The following is a 21,147-nucleotide window of genomic DNA, read 5'->3' as shown; positions in this document are numbered from 1 at the left end:
TGATGCAAAATTTGATTAGTTTTTTATCGAAAATTGGTTCCGCTAGCAATGCTTTAAGGTATCGCTTATGTAAGATTTCTTAGCATTGAAACCAAAAACAAGCTTTTCAAAAATTGTTAAATAAATGCAATTGTATTTTAGAAAAGTGTTTTGTATGATTTCTCCTCTCTACTGAATTACGTGCATGTTAATTTTTGTGTATTGATGAGGGACCCCAAATTTTCTTTTGGAATTTCTTGTTAAGGTGATGCATTTCAGTTCTGCAAAGTTTATTGCGTAGTAGGAAAATCTCGGGTAGAGGATTTTTTAGAAGAAACTGGAAATACAGAAGTTAATTATTATCCCGAAATAAAATAAACTGTCGAACCGAGCTACCATCGTATTACTCTGTTTGACTAATGGACACAATTGGCAAATTATTGGGGTGAATCATACATGTTAATAGCCGAGGAAAGGGCTTCATACCAGCAACGAGGATTTATGAGATCACGATCTATAAGAGACGCCTTACGAAAAAAACATAGTGAGGTGTGGCGCAGATGCCATAACCAAAGAGGGTTGACGGTGACGTACGGTTATTGATCAAACTGTCGTCAACTGGGCAGCCTGGGAAAACAACCAAAAGATCTTCACAAAAATGCGTACAAAAAGTTGGAAATTCGATCTTTGGAACTCTATGCTGGAAAACCATAACGGAATGGAACAAAAATCAATCCTTTGTCCGCTTCGTTGGAATACCATGTGCAACGTTGTGCTATCCCGGGAATAGGGCGCTTCGAGAGAAAAGGCACTAATAAGCAGTGAGTAAATTTCCTAAGGTCCTACCAAAACCCTGCAAAAACCCGACGATTACGAAATAATACCTAACTACGATCCCGCGGCTGATAGTGGTACGAGAAGCGAAAAATAAATGGCCGCCATTGGCAGTGAATCATTTATCCTAATGTTGCGGTTTATTAATATCTTTGGCAGATTCTTTCCTCTAGATGGCATAGACAAAAACAAACACACATGCTTATACATGCAACGCTTAGAAAAATGGCGGGTAGAGAGAAGGGATAGTGGAAGTCACTAAGGGAATACATTGAGATCTCATCAAAACAAGCGAAATAATAGTAGTCGGCCTCCGCGGAGTAACATGCAGTGGTGGTCACGAGGAGGGGAGGGGTAGCTTTAGTACATAAGCCCAGACGGAGTAACACCCAATGGCAGTCCCGAGGAGGAGAGTGGTCAACGAAGTATATATGGGGGTAGCTTTAGTATGTAGACGCCAAGGATGGCGAATCCTACGGAAGATTTCTACCTTCGGCTTGCGTAGCATAAACATATATATATATATATATATATATATCTGTTTACATATCCAATACAACAACAAACACAATTGAATATTTTAGTGCATTGAATGTTAAACATTGTGTTTTTTGTGGTAAATTTCAATTTAAAGTTTTTATTTACCTAAATTTTCATTAATCTGCTATGGTATATGCAAATGTTCTGCACATGCAACATCGCGTTAAAATTGTCTTTCAAATTTATAAAATTTGAACTAATTTTGTGTTTGGAAAACTTTGTAACAATTTCACCACAAAGTTTTTTAAATTGTTTAGCCACAAATCAATCATGTTTCCGATACGAATGTGAAAATAGCATTACTCCTACTCTACTAGTGTAAGGCTAAGTGTTAATTTGTCAACATTTCAAAATTAAAATAGAAATGTGTGAAAAAAAAGAAATGAAGATTTAAGAATATTAATATGAAAAAAGGAAAAACCGTGCGCATCCAATGACAGATGAAAGATAAAACGAAAAAGAAAGGAAGAGAGAAAGGAAAAGTGTTTAATAAAATGCTGTATGTAGACCGAAATTTCTAAAAAGTAATAGGTAATAAATAGTTGAACAATGTCGCTTACGGGCTAAAGTCAATTAAAGTTTAAATACAGTGTTTCCTCGTCTAACACGGCTAATTCATAAGTCGTTTTGTTAAAACTGAAATTTTTTATTGTGTCGCTTCGAAAGCCCGTCTAAAAAGTGCCGTCCTATACAAAGGTCCTGTGTGTCAATAATTATTATGTGTTGACGCATTATTTACGTGGCTTCATTAAAACTTAATTAAAATCTATTTCATTGCGTAGACTGCATCCTGTAGGTTGAGTTTACTGGTCTCGCGTATTTTGCAATATGTAGGTTCGGGAAGCAAACGAGTGCAACGAGCCTGAACTCTTACTCTCTTACCGACGGAACGATTAGATTTATAACTAAAATATTAAAGATTTTTGATGATTTCGAACAATGCACATAACCGGTGCTACTTTGTACTGGAAAAGACTCTTTAGGAACTACGTTACACTCTTCCAGGTGTGGTTTCGACGAAATGTAGAAAGTCTTTTTGAGTTTTGAATATGTTAAATTAGAAGTGAAAAAAAGCATTTATGGAAGTTTTTCTTAGCATAAATTAAGTTCTAAAAAGCCATGAATCGTTGCTGACGACGACTAAGCCCAACTTTCATGTGGCCTAAGACATTTAAAATGAAGTGACAGTATTGTGGCAATTGAAATATTTGCTTAACGCCATCTTAGCAGTACTAACACATTCTTTATGGGAAACAAGTAAAATCGTCATATCCCGTTTTATACTAAAACGCGGGAGACGAGTTTATTCGTTTTGTTCCGCGAAGTGGTAGTGTACGAGAAACTTATAAGCAAGGGCTCTAAAAGGATGGCAGGCCGCGCGTAATCTACTGTCAGCGAAACCCTATGTGTCTACCTGCCGATAGAATAAGTTTGGGATCATAATAATGACAAAAAGATCTAATAATCTCAAAAAATCCTTGGATCCACCAGGTAGATTGTTACGGGACAAACACGTTAGAATCTGTATTTGGAACCGGCAAAAATAAAAATGTTCGTATGTATTCCGCTCATAAAAAACGCAGTGAAACGCGGTATCCTTGCACGAAGGCAAATGTTTCGAACGCTATCAAACAGTGAAGCACTATCAGATTATAGTTTTTTTTTATAAAATACTTAAAAAAAATTTAAGAATATTTTAATTTAGTAGGATTACCTAGAATATAGAAATTTTGTATAGATAAAGAATAGAATAACGCATACTTTGCTATGTAAATAAATAGAGACTTCTTTTTAGGATACAACAATGAAAGTCTCGTTGAAAAATATCAAATAGATCGAAAGATATGAATATTTTGCGAAAAGTTTAACTTTTGCGCGAAAATGGCAAAAAAGCTACATAGTGTTAATAGAACCATATATTCAAAGAGATGTTCATTTCATGTTCATCTTATAGCAGATAATAGTTATTAGATTGTCAAAATGTTTGGATGATAATCTTCGCTCACATTTTATGGCATTAATTCCTTGAAGTGAGCAAATGTTTAAAAGGTATCGCCTTAAAACATTGATTTCAAGATTGTGGACATCAATCTTCAATATCTAATAATATATTCTAACTAAAGATATAAAATAGATCTTAAGTCACGTTATGTAAGTAGAGATGGTACACGCATATTAACTGAAAAAAGAAACAATATTCGCGGCCGTTAACAGTATTTAAGCAATTAAGCTGATCGTTAAAGGCGGAAGAGCAAAATGCCAAAGGACATGATCAGCATGCTAGCACTTAGTTCTATATTGTGTTCTTTGCTCGAGCGCTGCTCGTCGATGGTTTGCTCAGACGTTGTTTCTTCCGACTAACACTTGCGCCCTCAATTCTGAGAAGCATTAGTAGTCTCCTGACGATGCTCAAGAATGGATTAAAAATCATTTATGACTATACTGTATATATATGTCGACACGGGATTCACATGTTGCCAGAAAGATGAACAAAGAATTCAGAATTCTTTTTTTGGATATTGAGTTAAGATGGACTAGCAGTCTTCGGACGATGCTCAAGGAGGGACTAAAAATCCTATATGTCTATACTTTCAGCACGGAATTCACATGTTGTCAGAAAGATGAACAAAGCAGCATTCATTGACAATAATAATTCAGAAAAGGTTCTTTTTTTGGATACTGAGTTAAGATGGACTAAGAACCTCAACTTTTACTACCCAAAATATAACCTTACTTTAACACGCGGCTGGTTATCCCAAATAAAGTATCTGCGAAAATTTTCTGTTTGCTTTTTTTTTTCTAACTTTGTCTCTTTTGTCTCTTTCTGTTTCTCTGTTTAATTTATCCGTTATGACGTGTTTATGTTTTCTTTGTCAAAAAAAAAAACAAGTAAGAAAATTAATATCGGTCGGGAGCGAATCTTTTACACCCATCACCGTTTATCCCAAAAAAGGAGACAAAAGAAAAATTCTATAATGTGGAACGAGTGTAGTTGATTTCTTCTATTTCCAAAATAAGAGCTTTTGTTGTAGAGGGCGTTGTAGGCGTATCCTTTGAAAAACTTAGGCCAATTCCAAGTTCTTCTGCAAATTTTTAGGCGTTATCTTCATCTTCGCTAACGGCAGGATGTTTACCACATATACTACAAAGTTGCGCAAACAGGCAGATGGACAGACGAATAGGCGGACATGTTTATGTGCATTCCAAATTTGAAAGTGGCCAAGGATTTACATATATTATGGCGTTTTTGAAGCTTGTTTCTGCGCGTTATAAAGTTATTGAAAAATGGAGGGGAAAATGTTTACAACAAACATTACTCAGACGGTGAGATGGACATATTTAAAACGATTTAGAATTTGATGCTAATCCAGAATATATGTATACTCTGTGGGGGCTTTGATGTTTTCTTTTGGGCGTTGCAAACGTTTTGACAAAATAAACATACTTGTCATCCCTGGGCGATGGGTATCACAAGTAAAAACATTATAGTCGAGAAAGGCCGACTATTGGATAGCCTAAGTCATTTTGCCAAATAGAGTTATTCACTGGTTTTGATAATAATACATCAAAACTTATGCGTTATTTTCATGCAAAGACATACTTCTAATAAAAGCCGGCGTATTGTGGGAATCCTTATAAGCGTTGGTATCCAAATAATAGACCTTTGGGATGCGAATTCGGTAAGCTTGATATCTATATCAATTTACTATTATGAACTAATTTCCATCATAACATACTAAAAATTATACTTTTTCACTTTATTAAGAAGTTCAATCCGAATCAAAATTTTTCATAGCAATTTAGAATGTGGAGACACTATTACTTAGCTAACTTTTGTAAAAAAGGTTTTTTCCATATAACGCCCTATTTTTGCAAATTATTAGTGAAAATTCGGGTGGGAAGACATTAGACGAACAGACAGACCAACGGGCAGACAGGCTTAAATTAATGATAATAAAAGACAAGTCCATCTTAAATCCTTGTATGTGTCACATACGTCTGGGCAAACTTAATATAAAAAGTAAATTAATGATAAAACGTAATTTTTTTTTTTAGTTTTAATAAAACATTTCTATTGATATATATTTTTCTTGTGTTATATTTTTCTTTTAATTTTTTTTTTTTGGCTTTTTATAATATATAGAAACAAAAAAGAAGAGAAATGCGTCTTATACTTAAAGCAGCGGACGAAAAATTCGTTAAGCTAGAAGAAAAGCCAAAATTTATACATCCCTTGTCCAATTGTAAATATCGAGTGAATTGGAGCACAAGCGGTAAAGTATATTTCGATAAGAAGGACGTACCTATAATCTTGAAGTGTTCGCCCGATACTTTACTCAATTTATGCACATACGTAGTAGATGCCATCCCAATGGTAAGTGTGTATGAGTGGACTATTGAAGATATATGCCGTTGGCTAAGAAATCTTGGTTATCGACAATATCAGGTAAATAAGCGCAACAATATCTTAGCTGGACAAGAGGATTTTTTTATATATATATATATGCATTTTTTTTTGTTTTTGGAAACTTTACAGAATACTTTTCGGGATAATCTTATCAATGGTCGCACTCTTTTACTGCTAGATGCGTCAGCTTTATCGGCGATAAATATTAAAGATTTTGATCATATACGCGACATAGCTGGTAAAATACGAGGCTTATTCATATACGAAATGACGAAATTTGGTCGTAGGATTAGCTTGCCGCCCGAATATCTCCTCGAATTATATAAACTATTTCGTGTACGAACTGGAGTAAAATATGATCGAGTACGACCTGTCGATTTTTGGCGCCATTTGCAAATCGTACGAGAGAAAACACCCTATCATTCACACTGGGAATTGCTGGAACGTTGGCTTTCAAGAGAGAAATTACCAAAGTTCGGCGAACGTTTTGAAAACGCACCTCGTCGTAATTTATATAAATGCAATGTTAAAACTCCAAGTCCCATCAAAATGCGGACATCTGTTCGAGACCGTTCATATGCCGAGAATGTGAATGAATGTGAATTTCGTTTACCAAGTCGCTTGCAATGCCTGCCCCATTTGTCGCGTACAGATCAAGAGATTGTACTTGATTGTAAGGATTGTTTGCCGCCGTGCACTTGCCGCTGGTCCTATAAAAAATATTACACCAATACCGTACTGACTTGTCTACAAAAAAATTTCCCGCATAAATATGGCTTGACATATATATCGGAAAATAACCAAAAATATGGTGGTTTAAATAAACGTAAACAAAGTGTAACGATGATCTAGTGGCTTACGAAAGATTACGAGGCAAGAGCAAAATTTTAACGTTCAACGGTGGTTATTATATTGAAAAAGCACGCATTTCCGTTATTGTAATAAATAAATTTTTTTTCATCCGAACTCATGCGACAGTTAACGGTACAAATCTCGTCAGTTTTTCTCCATTTAAAAAACGCGATAAAAACAATGTCTTTCTATAATTAGTTGGGCATGGAGTGGCTAACTGTTCAATTTATTGATGAATGTAAATAAAATTGCTTATGTAATAAATGAATTAGTAATAAATGAAACTAGATATTAATTATATATAATAGAAAATGATTTTTTTTTTTTTTTTTTTTTTTTGTGAGCTAAGAATTTTAAAGTAGCATTGATACTTTTGCTCTCCGAAGGATGAGGGGGTTTACAACGGCCAGAAGAAAGTATCAGAGACCTCACAAACTATATATATTCTTGATTATCATCAAATTCTAAATTGTTTTAAGCATGTCCGTTTGTCCATCTGTGTATCTCTTCGTGCATAACATCCTTCTGGCCGCAAAAATTAAGCTATCATCTTCAAATTTGGCAGAGACATTGGAAGTTCTCGCATTCAGGTTTGTATTGAAAATGGAGTACATCGGTCAAAGGAACTGAGAACACCTCTGTTTTTCAAAAGAAATAAAAAACTCTATACTATAGCAGACAAAAATATGACAGCTGAAGCTGTAGTATCTCTACAAAAATGTACAAAATTGGCCACGCCTACTTCATTTTATACTTTTATTTTGAATATAGAAAAAATCAGCTACGCGCACTCTTTATTAGAGAGCATGAAAATTTAATTCCCTTAGTTTATGTTGTCCTTTTTAGGATAAAGGATGATGGATATGACGGTCACGACCGCATATAATTTTGTTACTTGTTATATAGTTAATTACAAATTAAATAATAACAAATAACAACATTAAAGTCGGGCAAGATTGACTTAATAATATTCCACCATCACTTTGCTTAGGCTGATCTTTCAATACCGTAACTCAGTTCGCTTACCTCAGTGCAAGGATCGGCATCTAATACCCGCTAGTAAGAACAATACAGTCCTACACCACTTCGTTTCGGTAATAATACACTAAAACTTACCCGTTATTTTCATGAGCGGGCATACTTTTCTTAAGAGCCCCATATTTCAATGTTCGATTTTCTCTTCATATAAAAGTTTGCGTTTCGAGATGGCGTCTATATAAGTGGTGGCCCAAAAAAACTAGGCTTATGTAATCCAAAATCCTTACATCCACCTAATTTTTTTATTTAATTACTATCATAAGCAAATATTCGTGAGAAAAAAATTAGCAATTAGGCTGTTTTGACAGGGATTGCGGTTCATGAGAACCCTTATAAGCGATAGTTTCCAAAAAACAGGCCCTTATGATCCAAATTCGGTAAGGTAGTTCTTTGGCAATTTACTATTATTATATGAAATGACAATCCGTCTACCATATAAAGCTTTAGTTTTCGCAGGAAGGGTTATGTGGGAGGAGGTTCAAACATTTACCTCCAATCTCCCTATTCTGAAAAGTCGTTATATGGGGAGTTGTCGAAAAAGTGGACCGATTTTCAAAAGCGTTCGTCAAATTTCATCAAAATATCTCAAAAATTGTTTTAGAAAAAAAATACTGAGACAACATTCAGACGGATAGCCATCAGACTGACAGACGGACAGACAGGTTTAAATCGATATAGAAAATGATTCTGAAACGATCGGTATAATAAAAGGCATAGCTTACAGCTTAAGCCCTTCTGGGTCTTACATAGGTCCGCACTAACTTATATACCCTATACCACAAATCGTGTAGGATGCAAGAAGGTATAATTTTTAATATTTCACGATGAAAATTAGTTCACAATAATAAATTGACCGTCAATTTAATATTCCCCGTACCACTATTAGTGGAGACTAGAAATATCTCTTTAAGGTAGATGTTAGACGCTTTGTCAAAATATGTAAATTAAATAGTATTTCCAATAACATTAAGGTTATCTCAGAAGGAAAAGAATATATTTTCTAATCAATAACCAAATAGCAATAACAACAAATAAAATTTGTAAATGGTTTATCCTACATCTGCAAATCTTTAATTATATCCTTTAATGCTTTAGAAAAGCTAAAATAAATATTTGAGGCATTTTTTCAGTTTCTTTTTTGCCTTTGCTTTTCCAGCCGCATTACTTTCTCTACTCAAAGGTATCAGTTTACGAACACAAACGAACGAATACATAGGACAAACGACTTAATGGGAGGGAGAGAGGGTATACAAATTAATTTCCTTGCCCTACACTACTTACGGTCCAGAGTACATTAAGTTTCTGCGGACATATGTAACACTTAGAAGGGCCTAAGATAGACTCACCTTTTTTTATACCGTTCGATTCGGAATCATAGTCTGAATCTTAGCTTGTCTGTCCATCTGTCTGTTTGTCCGCCCACGTAAAGTTGTGTTCAAGCTATAGGTGTCAATTTTTGAGATGTTTTGATGAAACTTGATACACACACGTACTTTGGCCCAAGAACGAATGCTATCGAAAATGTTTCGGCCACTCGCCATATAAAAAGCCCTATTTTGAACCAACGAAACCTGAAGTTCACACGACAAAAAGATGTACTTTTCACTCTTTCATGTTGGAAATTATATCAAGGCAGTAATTTAACATAAAACAAGTAAGAACATATAGTCGGGCAAGGCCGAACATTAAGCACCCTACCTCACATTATCTAACACAATTCTTATTTTCATTATAGAACACAAAAATTATGCCTTGTTTATATATAAAGGCATACTTTTCATGTGCGTAGTTCAGGGGAAGCGGTCCCAAAACGAAGCTCAAGCAGCCTTAGTATAAGTTTAAGTTAAGGATTTTCACGAAAATCGATCCTTTAAGGAGCAGAAAAGTCTAAGTTTTAACATGTGGTGATGAAATTTGGCCCACAATAATAATTTTACACAAAAACAAGAATTGTGTTAGACAAAGTGATAAAGGTTGTTTAAAGGTCGGCCTTGCCCGTATAATGTTCTTATTTGTTTTTTTTTTTTTTTTTTTTTTTTGAATAGTTAAGTAAAGTTTCAAATTATAGTACAACCGTCGGTGTAGACTTTCTTGGAGGCTTAGCTTCATGCAATCCGGAGACGCATTCACACACACCTACGAAGTTTTTTATTTTGTATATACATATATATACTTTTTTAATGTTGTTGTTATTAAGAAGAAGAAGAAGATTTAAAGCCTACTAACAAGTAAAATATCATGAAACGTAAAGTATTCTTACAAATTTTCTCTTTTACGGCGGCGAATGAATACAAGCGTAGGGCTAAAAAAAAATTAATTAAGAAAAGGGCTTTATTGAATTATTTTATTCTGTAAATTTAAATGTAATGTTATTGCCATGGCCTAAAGAAGTAAATCGAGGTAAGAAGAAGCGCAGCATAAGATTTACACCTTTTTAAAATTAAGTGGAACTGGAATGTAGACTATTGGCAACGATATGCATTTAAGGGTTCAATTTGTTTCAATGTTATTCTTGATAAGTAAACTTTTAACAGTTAGTTCTATTTACCATTATGACTTCCCAAGCAGAGAGAAGAAAGAGAACAAGAAGCAGAACAGAAAGACATTTCGAGCGTTTGTCTTTAGAAGGTGTGTTAAACGATATGCGTGCAAATTTTCGTTGAAGATAATAAACGAAATTTGACTCAACAAAAGTCTTAGGTTTGCTTATGCCGTCATTATAAACCAAGATCAATAAATTTGTATCATTGAGAATTAAAATTTTACAGTACAGATAAGTTAATCGAGGCACTTTCAACCTTTCCTAAGTTTGCCTTATATTGAGAACTCCCCTTCTGACTTATCTGATAACAAACTTTACCAAAAGTGTTGCTAATGTTTTCGATATCTAATAGTATGATATATATGTATATAACAATGGTGTGTAGAGAAACTTTAAAGCAATTCCATGACAACAGTTGTGTCTTTTTTCCTAAGAGTAAATATGTAATGCGTTTACTTTATGGCTAAGAAAAATTACACTACATTACAGTACTTACATTATTTATAGTCCAAATGGGAATGATTTGTGTGGATTTATGCAACACACAAAAGGACTTGAAATAGACCCAGTTCTTATTATATCGATTGCTTCAGAATTACTTTCTGAATTGATAGAAGCTTGCTTGTCTGTCTGTCCGTTCTGTCAGTTATCTTTCGTTCAACCTCAACAGGCCTCAATTTTTGAGACATTTTGATAAAATTTACATTGACGTATTGTAGCGCAAAGGTGAACGCCTTTGAAAATGCTTTCGATCAGACCACTTTCTCGACCAATTTTTATATAACGCCCTATTTAGAAACGTCACTAAAAAACACACAAAAAACAACATTTTTAAAAAATTCCTCGACAAATGTGGCCAAGTTAGGACATCCCCGTGTTCTAAAATGGATTGAAAACTTTGGACCGGATAGAGAAATTTTTTGAATACTCTCTACTACCTCGAAAAGTAAAATTAATATGACAAAAATGTCTAATTTTCAATGCTTCATGATGAATCATCATCATAATTGTAACGTAACTGTACCAAAACTGGACTATTTTCGCTTATTTTCTGACTCCCATCCTATATAAGAATTTTCTTGAAAATTTATCTTCTTCTTCTTGATTGGTCTTCGACATTAGATGCATACCTCTAAGATGATGTAGGGTATTTAATTGTGCGTTATGAACTATTACTTGTTTTTGTTTATCTTAATTGAAGCGATATGTACACATAAAACTTAAAGCTCTTCTTTCTTTATTTAATCTTAAGGCTTTGTTTGCTCAAATAGAAAAATCTTTTGAAGAATTATCAAAAATTCTTTTATCTTCCATGTGATATATGATTTTATAAAAGTATCAGATTGTTTCTGCGGTGCAACAATGTTTGTATTTTTTTTTTTTTTTTAAGCCAATTCAAACGCATCAGACTAAAAGCTATATATGGGAACAAGGGAAAACATTGAAATATTAATCACTATCCTCTTTGCTCTTCTATTATTATCGGTGTGTAGTGAAGAATTTTTCAATACCATCAGTTATTTCTTCTCTTTTTTATACACACTGCTGTGGTGCTGAAAGTGTATTGATTTTGCTACAAAACGTTTGCAACTCCTAGAAGGAAGTACATATAGTTTTGGTCAACATAAAATTGTGAATAAATTTAAGCATGTTCCATCCTTCTATTCATCTGTCCGTTTGCCTGTCTGCCCGACTGTGTAATACACACGAAGATTAACACTCTGTAGACCTCGAAAATGCGCTCATCGATTGGTGTTATAAATGGATTAAATCGGCCGAAATTCAATCTCACAGAATATCTTTGTTTTCAATAGCAAAGCAGTTGACATTTTTATTCCTAATTTAAAAACTACACATGTACAATGATAACAAGTACGAAAATTACATTGGGTTGTGGCCGAATCTTTTATACTCATTATCGATATTCTAAAAAGTTAAAAAAAAATAAATTTTCATGCTTTAAAATATGGAGTGGGCGCGAACGATATTTTCTATTTTTAAAATAAAAGTTTTTTCGAATAGTCGTCCGGACACATTGCATGTGTCCTGTGTACAGTTTATGTCTCTTCCAAATTTTTTTGCATATTTGCATGCGGTATATTCATGCATATCGCTAACGAGAGCATTTTCACTACACAGTTAGACAGACGGACAGGAAAATAGACGAATAAGTTTGAGTGCATTTCAAATTTTGTACTGGCCAAGAATTTTTTTCAAACTTTGCTTCTTCCCATTTTGAAGGCATTGACACAAAAAACTTAAATTCCGACATGCTATAATACTGTTTAGGCGTGTCCAATTTTTCCCATTTTGCAGATACTACAGTATTACTAATGTAATATGCGTTTAAATTTTTTTAGATTTAGCTGCTATAATTTATGAGTAATGATCAAAAAAACCTTTTTTTTATTCCTTTTGAATGGCAGAGGTGCTATTACTTTACTCGGTATTGTAAGCGTGTTCTTCGACCGATTTGGCCCATTTTCAATAGCAAATTGCGTGCAAGAATTTTCAATATTTTTGACGAATTTGAACTTGATAGCTTCGTTTTTTCCTGCCAGGAGGATGTTTGCAACAGTCGGACACTCGGACATTAAATCGCTTTAAAATTTGATGCTGGCCAAGAACATATGTTCTTAACAGGAACCCTAAAGTTTGAATATGGCAACCGTTTTGACAAAACGTATTTACCCCCACTGTTCGGTTGTAGGTATAACATTCCTTCCACGCATATTCTTCAGTACCTGAACTACAATGGAATCAAGCGACCACGCAATAGTATAACAATATTGAAAATTCGTTCTGTTTCGTTTAACAAAACGATGATGATAATTAGAAAAGATTGCAAAGAAAATGGCTGCAGAAGAATTCTTTAAATAAATAAGTTGGACACATATGTGAAGTTTCTTGAACAAATAGAAAAGAAAAACTTCGCACGCCCTTAATCACTCCGCTTGTTTATCTTATTCAAACTTTCTGTTTAGTTAAAATATTTAAATTTATTCAAATATGTCGGGACGGCGCGTACGCCATTCCCGGCTATCAAAAATTACACGCACGAGTTATTCGCATTAGGAATAATCGCGGAGGTCAACTCAACCGATAGTGCAATGGCCAAGCCTCACTCCGGGGGAACCGCCTTCGTGATCACGGTAACCCCTACGCCAGGTAAGTATGCTTTCATCGGATTTGAAACTATTACTTGTACTTAAAAATTCATAAACCGACTAAGAATTTTGGCAAGAAATATAAAATCAAGCAAAACGTATATTCATGCTAGAGTGAGATAAGCAAGAAAAATGTAAAAGTGTTAGTTACGGAGAATAAAGTTAACTGCCTGCTTGTAGAGTGAGACATAAAAAATTCAATTCTCTTCTCACATCGCACATACTTTATATGGTGTACACACAGTTACAAAAATAAATAAAGAGCGAAACACAGTGCTTTCGTGCGTTGCCAAAGCAAAATCGCACGAACATTTATTCACATAAACGTTGATGAAGCGTGAATATTAATAAAGCGACGACAACACCACAACAAACATTTTTCTTCCGTATAGAATAGACAGATATATAAATATATATAAATACATGACTATTTTGTCTGTCAAAAACAATGCATTCAAAAATATGAAGAGTTTGTCCAAAAATTTGCGATCACACACAAAGCAACGCAAACTATAGTATGTTCATCAACATTTTAACATACACAACCAATATTTGGTTGACAGTTCGTGAGTTATGCGCAACGCGTAACGCAATCATTGTGTTTTCGACTAAAGCAACCCGCCTGTAGTGAGTCACGAAATATTTCAATTCTCTTTGCACACCGCACGTTGGTGTAGTGTTTATAGTGATGCATACCACTGCCCGAACAATTAACACGAACTACCCTTTGTACCTTACACAAATCCGCCTGAGTAGCCGAAGACGAGGAATCTCGACTAGTAAGTCAATGGTCGTGGGTTCGAATCTCAAGTGCGGCAGAGTTTTTTAATAAAAGCCGATAGCCTTAGATGCTAGTGCTTTTAAGAGTTTAGTCTTAGAATTTATTTCTCTGTGCGAAATTAATAATAATAATAATAATAATAATAATACCTTACACTATTTGCGGTACAGGGTGTATTAAGTTTGTTTGGACGTAGGTAAAACCCACAAGGCACACTATGGTAACACATGGCCCGCTATAGTATTTTACTTGATTTTCTAATTTGATTTAAGCGTGTTTGTCCGTCTATCCGTCTGTCCAATTTGCTATGTGGCCTAAAGTCCACAATCATAGAAATTTTTTGATGAAATTTGACATATTGACGTGCTTTGATCCACGGACGAACGCCATTGAAAATGATTCGAATAGATCCACTTTTTCGACCTCTCTCCATATAGCGTCCTATTTTGAAAATTCGTTATAACGAAAAAAATTTTAATTTTCAAAATTTTAGCTCTCTAAGTTGGTGCGACAAGTTTGAATCGACCGGGGTTATTTTTTGAATCCTCCCTCATACTAACGATCCTACAAAAGCTTAGTGGTTATGCGGTAAGAATGGCTAATTTTCAATATTTCATGGTGAAAATTGATTTATAATAATAAATTGCCATTAATATCAAAATTACTGATTTTGGTCCACTGAAGGACATGGCTCTACTTCTTGGACTCCACTCCATGTAAGATTTTTCATGAGTATAATTTTTAATATTTTATGATGAAAATTAGCCCGTAGCAGCAGTTGAGCAAAAAAAGGTATGGTAAGGATTTTGAATATGCTTAGGCCTATCTGTTATATCTCATGCTATCACGAAAAACAAGCCTTTCCATGGAGAGAAAGTCTTATTTACAGTTTTTCAAGACGGAAACTGAAACATAACAAAGTTTTTAGAAATTAAATTAATTGTGCTAAAGTTTGATCACGTCATGTGAACGGCTCCAATATGAGGGTCTTCGTGAAGGTATACCTTTGCATGAGAATAATGTACATTACTTTGTGTGTTATTACCATATAAAAATAATTGTATTAAGCGAATTAGTGCAGGGTATCTAATTACCCGACAATAATGTTCTTACTTGTCTTTAGGGATAGAAATTATATTTCTAAGTTAATTTTCAGCCGTATACGCGTTCAATTACAAATAGATGTCGAAGTTTACTGCATATTTGGTGAGCGTTTCTCGCCGCGAGTTTCTCGAAACTTTAAAATTACTAAAATGGCACATGTCTTTATTTACTCAATCAAACTAAATCAACAGCCGAATTTATATGATTCTTGGAAGTAGAACTTATTCTAATTATTATTTAAAACTAGTATTAAGTATATAAGGACAAGCAAAGAAAAAAAAAAATTAAATCATAATTATAAATAATATATAATATAAATATATATATATATATATATATAATATAAATAGGAAAGAAAGAAAAATAAAAAAAAAAACATGTATGCAGCTAGCACAGAGGTATAGCCACAACTAGTAAAGCTTCAAATTCCAAGTGAACGAATCGTAACGAGGTATTAAGACTGCAAGTTATTTTAAATAGGACATAGGCATAGAGTCCGACAATGAGATTAAGTGACAGACATCATTTAGGTTTCTACAAACAGCTCATAGCTATATTTACGTTAATTAAGCTGAATGAAGATAAAGTGCCTAGAGAGGTGATTAGGGGCGTTGAAGCTTATCTCATCAAGTAGTGTGCATGAATCGATAGTACCATTAATTAACTTAATTAAGAAGGAGCCATCTAGAATAAATCTACGTTTCTCAGGTGGTGGTAAGGATAACAGAAGCAATCTACTTTCATAAGTAGGCAGAGAGACAAGCGGGTCTCAACCCAATTTTTTAAGGCAAAACGGCAAGAATTACTTTTGAACGGATTCAATTGAATCTACATAACACCTATAGAAAGGAGACCACACAACATACGTGTACACACATATTAAACACATGTATAGCCTTTTTGTAATGTAAGGATCCTGAAGCTCTCTGGACCACCTCTTAATGAAATCTAGCGCGGACCTAACTTTACTCAAAAAAAGCTGAATGCGCAAATTTCAACGTAATCTTTGCTCGTAGAGACAGTTTAGATTCCATTTATAGTAAGTGGATCTGTTCATTCCGCAAAAGCTCTAAAAATAACAAACAAATTCTGGGATCAGGGTGTACGCTCTTGGTTTGTAAAAAAGCGGATGTAGATAATCAGTCTAATAGCTTAACTAAAATCAAATATTTTATTTATATTAGAATGCGCAGGTACTTTCAATGTGACGCTCGCACAACGGCCCCTCGAATATTGAAAAGGTTTTGGTTCTAAAAAATTGCAAATTGGAAAAAAAAGATTCCTTCACGCAGTTACTTTTAACTGCATAAAAATATTTATCAAGAACAAACGTCTTTATCTAGAGTTTATAAATTAAAAAAGTAGCTCCAATTATAAGGTTGAGACTTTCGGAACTAACGGGGCGCAGAAAATTTCAGACAAAAATTGAAAACATGGAAATTCCTTTGTTGTACTGTACTTTTTCCTCGTACGTACTAGCAGAGTATTTTATATATCATACTTTTGATTATTGCAAGCTTGAGCAATTCTAGACCCAAATACTTTATATATGTGAGTTGACTTGCTTCTCTCCATCAGTATATTAAAGTCGGTTTAAAAAAATCCATTTCTCCTTGCTTGCAACATTGCTTTTTTCGTACCCGTTTCGTAAAGAAACCTTTAGTTTATAACATACAAAGCCGCCTTTTCTCCTCCAATGCTTGTCATCAGCTCTTCTAAGCTACACCAAGTTCCGCCGCATATCAGTCAATGGACTACAAATTAAGAAAAGTATATTAAAAACTGCTCTCAAATTTATTAGTATATGTCGGGACGGCGCGTACGCCATTCCCGGCTATCAAAAATTACACGCACGAGTTATTCGCATTAGGAATAATCGCGGAGGTCAACTCAACCGTTAGTGCAATGGCCAAGCCTCACTCCGGGGGAACCGCCTTCGTGATCACGGTAACCCCTACGCCAGGTAAGTATGCTTTCAACGGATTTGAAACTATTACTTGTATCTGAAAATTCATAAATTAAACGAGAATTTTTTGAAAAATAAATTTAAATAAAATACAAATGTACCAAGACATAAAATGGTGGTAGTTATTATTATTAGTTTAGTGTGATTTATAAAAGGGATGAGAAAATATTACATTCTTGGGTTTCTTCCCTTAACCACCGTACTTTGCTTTTGTTGAAAACTTCGGTAAAATTCAAATTTTGTTGGAAACGAATCGTTGCAATGAAGCCAAACGTTATAGATAAAGTTTCTCGATTTAGTAATGTGAGCAAGTTGAGAAGAATTAGTGGGTTCTTTGTTAGCTGTTGACTGATATGTGAATCAATTATGATTTTAATCTTATAGTCTTATAAAATTAGTTGAAGTCTACCAGTCGACCAGATATTACGTATATAAATGTTGCATGTATATATATATATATATATGTGACGCATACATATTTTTACATTAAGATGATGGTTATATATATATATTATAACATATAATATGGGCTACGATATTTATTGTAAAGGATCTGAAATGTGTACTTCACTGCAGTATAAGTCTTGGACCAATCGTATATATCGGTTGTAGGATTGTAAGTGTGCTTTATTTCGTTTTTGGTGTTATTTTATTTTTATCGTTTATTCCTAACTGAGGAGGACAAGAAAATCTATATCTACACATAAATATATATATCTTCATACAGATATAATACATAACATAAAAGGCATAAGAATAAGTCACGACCGGTTTTTGTAAGAAAAAAAGATCATTAATTCAAGAGAATCATAAAAAGTATTTTATTGAAGCAATGTTCCACATCGTTAAGTACACGTTTTCTCCATCGCGTAATTTATTATACTCTACATCAGTTGTGGTACAAGGGTTTATTAAGTTTGTGCGGACGTATGCAACATCAAGTAGAACTTGAAATAGAACCATCGAGGAGATTTTCCGGTCCACTTGTCTGTCCGTCTTTCCGTTTTCTTTTGTTCGACTTTCAGGACGAAATTGTTGAAGAATTTTGATGAACTTCGGCATACTGAAGGATGTTGAACCAGCGCTTTATTAAAAATGGTTCGAATTGACACATTGGTTGACCACGTCCCAAATGACAACTGGTTTTGAAAAATCGGAATATGCTGCCCCGTGGTCCACTTTACGGCTTTTACTCCCTTGGATAAGTTGATTTGTGAAATTTTATAAATTATTACCGTTAATGAGCATCACTCTCGGTAACGGACCCCTTACTTCTTATGATTAGCGCGGCACATCAATATTAAATAATTAAAAAATAATAATTGATCCATTTCCATACTCACTGGGCTACCGCATAGGCGAGGAAGAAAGAATCCCAACTGATAAGTCAACGGCCGCGGGTCCGAATCGCACTGCGGTAAATCATATTTTATACGTAGTTACTTAGACTTTTATTACTTTAATCCTAAAATATTTCATACTTTTGCTGCTTGCTTCCGATTGACATTCTTTGCTGTAGTGTGTTAATGGAAGTCTTAAACTAAAGATCTAAGCCTAGAACATTGGTATTTGCTTTCTTTAGTCTAAACGGATTAGGTCTGCTTACAATAAAGTCAATATGTTGAGTAGCGTGATGAGTTCTTACTATTTATTAATTGCTTGAATTAATTTTTTTGCTTGCATTGATTTTGTTGGTTGTTTAATTTATGTTTCTAAACTTTGAGGTTATGAATTCTTCTGTTTTAAGCTTACGCTTATTGATTTATAAAATTTTTTCTTCAATTTTTCCTTAGCTGACTTATACGCTGAAGTTGTTGGTATTGTTGCCAGCGGTAGCATAAAACTTACGTAAGCCTAATAATGTTATAAACAAAACTGTTTACTTTGAAACTAAAACTAAACCTTTTTACTTGGAGCTTTGTAGTGCTTTTGTTCAACTTCTCTGACGTTTCGTAATTTAAGCCTTTAATCTTACATGTTTTGCTTAATACAAATGTTATACGAGACGGACTGAAGATATTATAACTAGCACACGCCTTGCGGTACTTTCAACAGAACAAAATATCTTGCGAAAGAACAACATTCGTAAGTTTTGATAAAGTAGCAAAGATTAGTGTGACATGGGAATTTTTTACTTGCGGGGATTAATAACAGTTTTAAGAACGATGGTAACCCTGTTATGATATGCTTAGAAATTGCTAAACTTGAAGAATCTTGGCAGACCTGAAAAGATTTAATAAAGTTGTTAAGTAAAGACTCGAGCTTGTTACTAAAAATAAATTATAGGCGTTCGTTGTGTCATTACTTTTTGTTACAAAACAAACGTACCTAACATTTCCCCTCTTTTCACTTTATTTGTTAGAAAGAAGAATATCTGTCTGGTTAATGAACCGATCGTTTTCGCTTTAATACTAGGCACAGTTGCTTTAGCTGTTTCTTATAATGTTCCCTAATGAGGCTTTCGGTGGCTGGGAGGAGATCACAAGAAGCTAAATGCAGCTAATCTCACTAAATGACTTCATCGTCAGTGCAATGATCTCTGCCATTGACATCGCCATCGTCACGATTCAGCAGCATTTGTTTTTTTTTTTTTTGGATTAAACAGGAAGCTTCCCGATTTTATGTACACAATTCTTTTAACAAAAATTTGCGGGTACGTGCTATAAAAATTTAAGTTTTTCCTTTATTTACCATTGTTTTCTTTGAATAACAAGAAAGACAGAATGAGAGAACAATATGAGCTGAAGTATGTGCTTTTTGTTTTTCTGCAAACTTATGATGGAAAGAACAGTTTATTTACTTGTACAGCAAATGTGCCGAACATATCTATAATATAATCTTTGGCATTTAAGTAGATCGAGATTAAAGAATACCGGATAAGAAGATTTTCAAATTTCAAAATTGGTTTCAATTGTGTAATCAGCTTATCTCGAATTTCAAGACTATAGCCCAGGTTTTCTTAAACTGTGTGCGTTGACCATCCTACAGCTTATGTAGAAAAATTAAAGAACTTTATTCAGAAAATTTTTATATAAATTATGAAAAATAAAAATTACAATAGATATTGTCAATGTTTTGGTTCGCTTGCTCAATAGAAAAATGTACACTTTGTTATTTCCCTATACAAGGCGTAGCGGAAGTAGGCTTTATAACAGACCAGCCATGTGAGTCTGCCATTTCACCTACAAAAGCAAATTTGGTCTAAAACATTTTCCTCTCATTCTCTGATTCTCTGCTTAAATGAGACGCATTCTTACTTACGTTTTCATGTTTGCTCAAGATCCTTTGGCGGCTTAATCTACGTGTCAAGTATAAATATTAGTTAACTCGGATCAAAGTACCACAACTAATAAAAGGCGAAGGATGTCAATTTTCTATAATTATCTACAAAGTCCTGGGTATGATATGTACGATAGAGTACACCATCGATATAGTGAGCGAATAGATCTAGGCGTAAATAAGTAGTAAAACATTCGATTAAAACCGAATATAATTTTTTGCTTTGCTTTTCTTTTATACTAAATGAGAAAAGATGTTGGAGAGAATTGGTTTTTCTGTTTCCAACACTCAGAAATGCATGTCAGCCACCATATATAACTTTCGTTCATCTATCGTGTATCGTTGCTGTAGCTTTTGCCGTCGCAACGAATGCAAAGAGCTATAGCTTAGTGTTCGAATTGTTGATAATTTTAGATTAGGGTTGAAAGTGAAAAATTACATTTTACAATCCAAAGCAGATAGTTAGGATTAAAGATAGAGAACATTGTCTAAGATTAATTAAAATGTCAATCCGAGAAGTGGGTATGAACTGCCTACATATAAACAGGCATATAATAATTAAAAGATTGACAGGCCATAACTTATTATCGAACTAAGGCATTTATTGAGCGAAAATTTTAAGAAAAAATATTTTCAAATCTTATTCAAAAAGTCTCA

General features: G+C 34.0%; 1 protein-coding gene and 2 non-coding genes across 3 annotated transcripts; 1 reads left to right on the top strand and 2 right to left on the bottom strand.

Moving 5' to 3' along the window:
• The first annotated feature begins 5,515 nt into the window (after positions 1–5,515).
• LOC119638095 lies at positions 5,516–19,063 on the top strand. Its single transcript, XM_038034720.1, has 5 exons — positions 5,516–5,800; positions 5,891–6,598; positions 13,178–13,361; positions 17,047–17,208; positions 19,005–19,063. The coding sequence occupies exons 1-5, from the start codon at positions 5,516–5,518 to the stop codon at positions 19,061–19,063; spliced, it is 1,398 nt and encodes a 465-aa protein (XP_037890648.1).
• On the bottom strand, positions 13,205–13,369 carry LOC119638167. Its single transcript, XR_005247391.1, has one exon. It is a non-coding gene; the product is annotated as a U1 spliceosomal RNA (small nuclear RNA).
• LOC119638168 lies at positions 17,052–17,216 on the bottom strand. The gene has a single exon (XR_005247392.1). It is a non-coding gene; the product is annotated as a U1 spliceosomal RNA (small nuclear RNA).
• Positions 19,064–21,147: the final 2,084 nt, after the last annotated feature.

Source organism: Glossina fuscipes, unplaced genomic scaffold, assembly GCF_014805625.2.
Source record: "Glossina fuscipes isolate IAEA_lab_2018 unplaced genomic scaffold, Yale_Gfus_2 73, whole genome shotgun sequence".
Taxonomy (NCBI): domain Eukaryota; kingdom Metazoa; phylum Arthropoda; class Insecta; order Diptera; family Glossinidae; genus Glossina; species Glossina fuscipes.
The sequence above is the reverse complement of the archived record's forward strand: the minus strand, read 5'-3'. Positions and strand labels throughout refer to the sequence as shown.